The sequence below is a fragment of the Mercenaria mercenaria genome, unplaced genomic scaffold, assembly GCF_021730395.1.
Source record: "Mercenaria mercenaria strain notata unplaced genomic scaffold, MADL_Memer_1 contig_1401, whole genome shotgun sequence".
NCBI lineage: Eukaryota > Metazoa > Mollusca > Bivalvia > Venerida > Veneridae > Mercenaria > Mercenaria mercenaria.
In genome coordinates, this window is record NW_026459378.1 from 15667 (window position 1) to 19065 (window position 3399).

Consider the following 3399-nt stretch of genomic DNA (forward strand, 5'->3'; position numbering starts at 1 on the left):
ATAATAGGTAACTGTACTTTTTACTTTTTTTAATGTCATTCATTCCGTGAGCTTCTTTGAGGCTATATTTCTTTTACGTGGCTAAAGGACAATAGAGAGAACAAAAGAATAACCACATAAATGCCCATATGTAGGAACGTCTGTCTTTTTGTTCGTCCTTCTGTTTACATTTTCGTGTCTGGTTTATCTGTTTGGACAGATGATGATAAATGTTAAAGAATGTGTACAGTCCGTGTCTGATAACTTCGGAGTGACTATTTGGAAGAGTCCAAGTCAGGAGTGTAATCGATAATTATCATTATCTAGGTACACACTTTTATATTATACTACTAACTGGAACGCTTACTTTGAAGTAGAAGATTAGTACCGGCCGTAGAACATTAGCCTTACATGTGCGATTCTTTTTATTTCCTTTGTCGCGTTGGTTCGAATCCCACCGTGATTTTAGGGGTGTAACGATACGCTAGTCTCACGATACAATACATAATCATGATACAGATGCAACGATACAGTACATATCACGATACACATTGCGCATTCATGTGACAAAAGGAAAAAGAAAAAAAAGTTCCTAAACTTGGAAAGTACTTGAAATTTTGTTTTAAAGTTAAAAGAAACTGTTATAAATGATAAATTTGTTTAGCTACTATTTCTAATACTGATTTTATGAAAGTTTTCATTCAATGCTTCTAATTTTGACTGTATCGTTTCTGTATCACGAAACAGGTCTACGATACGATATGCATATCGCAAGACTAAGGTATCGCGATACAGTGAATTGCGATATATTGTTACACCCTTACGTGATTTATACTTGTTTTAAGTCTTTGTTTTTTATTTATGTTTTAATTACATTTTTTTCAAAGACAATTGAAAATATTCAAAATGTAGTTATACAGCACTACGGTATACAATAACGAACTGAAATATGGAAAAATGATGATGCTTGAAATAACCTTCAGAACATTTTGTAGTATGAATTTAGCATCATTCTTATACTGAACAATGTTTCTCTTTGCAACAACAGACGTGGACGTCTCGGACATGTTGACTACACTAATATTGGCAATATACCAGAGAGGAATTTAACCTGCACGAAATTTCCGAGTGTTTTCTTGACTATGCATTCATAATACGATGTGTTTACACAGAGCTGATGGCTAGTTAACTTTAAACAGAAATTAATTTAATAATATTTCTATCTCAATATATTGATATATTCCAGGAAAAATGAATGATTATGGTGGTTACCCTGAAAGAGAAACTGGGGAAACAAAAATAAATAAAAAAAACACCTCGATTCGAGCCTACGGCCCGCAAAATTCGAGATTTCAAACATTCAAACATCAATACTAACTACTGAGCTACCGGGACTGACAGACGTGTTGCAATAAAATATACCCAATATTATTGTTTATGTAAGCTGCTTTACATATTTTGTTAGTTTTATAAGTCCAGAAAACATTAACAAACGTGACGTCACTCCGAAGTTATCAGACACGGACTTGTAGATATCTGTCCAGAGATAATCCCCTTCGCAACTCTGTTTACTAGTCTGGATAGGGTATACGTGTATCGATCGTAGAGATAATATTTTACTACAAATCAAGTTGGTCGGTACAAGAAGGAAGTAAATATAATTTCAAAATGGCGTCTGGTGGGTGTGAAGACACATCAGATGAGTTATTCAGTTTCAAATGTTCGCCTTGTCTGGCTATTAATCGGAATAGAGAAGCTGTGAACTATTGTGTGGGATGCCAGGGATATTATTGTCAGTCTTGTGCTGACGTAATTCATATGATGCCTGGTTTAAAAAGTCACACACTTTTGGATAATTCAAACTATAAGTCTCCAGGCCTCCGAGCAGGATTACCAGCAGTACCGACGGAGAGATGTAGCATTCATGAGACAAAGATCGTGGATATGTATTGTGGTAATCATGATGAGGTTGGCTGTACAACATGCATGGCTTTAAACCACAGGTAAATTTGTGGGCATTTCATAATTCAGTATAAAGGTTTTATATCGATTTAACATGGGATCATTATTATTGATTTGCTGATTATTAATTTGTGCTCTATAATCTATTTACATGTAAGATCTTTTGTTATTGTAGTTTGAATGAATTGTTTAGTTTTGTAATTTATTACATCATCATACAGTGTATCAATTTATACAGGTAGTTTTCTGCTTTTATCGATATAACATAGGCCTACACTCACTGTCAAAGAACATTAAACACTAACAGTATTCTGTAACCTTTCACTTCAGATATTTAAATGTGTGTTTTGCAAAAGTTTCATTAACTGAACGCTGACTAGTTTAAGGAAATAAAAATCAATCAGCCACTACCTATTTGAGGAAATACAGACTATTTTAAAGATATGTTGAGCCAATTTTTATTATTTTTGTTTTCTGTTATATAGATAGTTTTCATGTGAATAACAAAAATAACCTTAAACAAAATATACGCTGGTTATAGGGAAAAGGACACTAATTATGTTTGAATATTTTTACGTTAAACAATTCTGACGAGTACCGGTATACAAAAATCGAAATATAGGAATAATGTAATGATAATTAATTTCAGTAGTTTTCGCCTGAATGAAATGACCCCTGTTTACAATGATGTGCATTCAGGACTTACTAAGTATTAAAGTATTTCCTTTTTCACAAATAAGTTAACTTTTTTCCAGTACGTTCCTTGTACAATTTTAAATTAGTGGTCTATGATCTATAATTTCAGGTCTTGTGCTGATGTGCAATCAATTCCAGATATTGTCGATAGTAAATGTCAAACGACAGATGTTGACAAAATACACCAAAAGTTGCAAGACATAAAAATGATGATGGAGAAAATTATGAAATCAAAACAAAGACTGATAGAAGACTTAAAGAAGTCTAAGACGGAAGCAGTAATGGCGATCAAGGACTTTCGAAAAGACATAGAAACAATTCTTGAACAATTAGAAAAGGAATCGATTAAAGAATTGGAGATGAAGTTCATAGAAGAAGAGTCGAAACTGCTGAAAGAGAAGAAGAAAGCAAAAACTGAATTAGATGATCTGAAACAAGCAGATAACGACTTCAAGAAATCAGAAGGAAACAAAGCCCAACAATTTGTCTCCATGAAATTGTCACTGCAAAGTATTGCTAAAACGGAAGACGCATCTAGTTCATTGCAAACAAGTGTTGATGCAAATATATCATTTAGCTTTGATCCTGCTATACTGGAATTTCTACAGCAGCTGAAGAGGTTTGGATCGGTCCGACATGATTCTGCTTTAAGATCGCCAAGGACAACCGTCTATTCTATTAAAAGTATCAATGATTTAAACATCAGAGTCCAGAATGACAACAAAACATGTTGTATGTATGGGTCCTGTATAACAGAAGATG

At 33.5% G+C, this 3399-nt stretch overlaps 1 protein-coding gene across 1 annotated transcript; it reads left to right on the forward strand.

The window, feature by feature from the left end:
- Positions 1–1647: 1647 nt before the first annotated feature.
- Positions 1648–3369, forward strand: LOC123551328 (E3 ubiquitin-protein ligase TRIM33-like; the record flags this gene model as incomplete). The annotated part of the gene is made up of 2 exons (XM_045340182.2): positions 1648–1982; positions 2747–3369. Coding segments are annotated over exons 1-2 (958 nt in total), but the record flags the coding sequence as incomplete, so codon positions are not given.
- Positions 3370–3399: the final 30 nt, after the last annotated feature.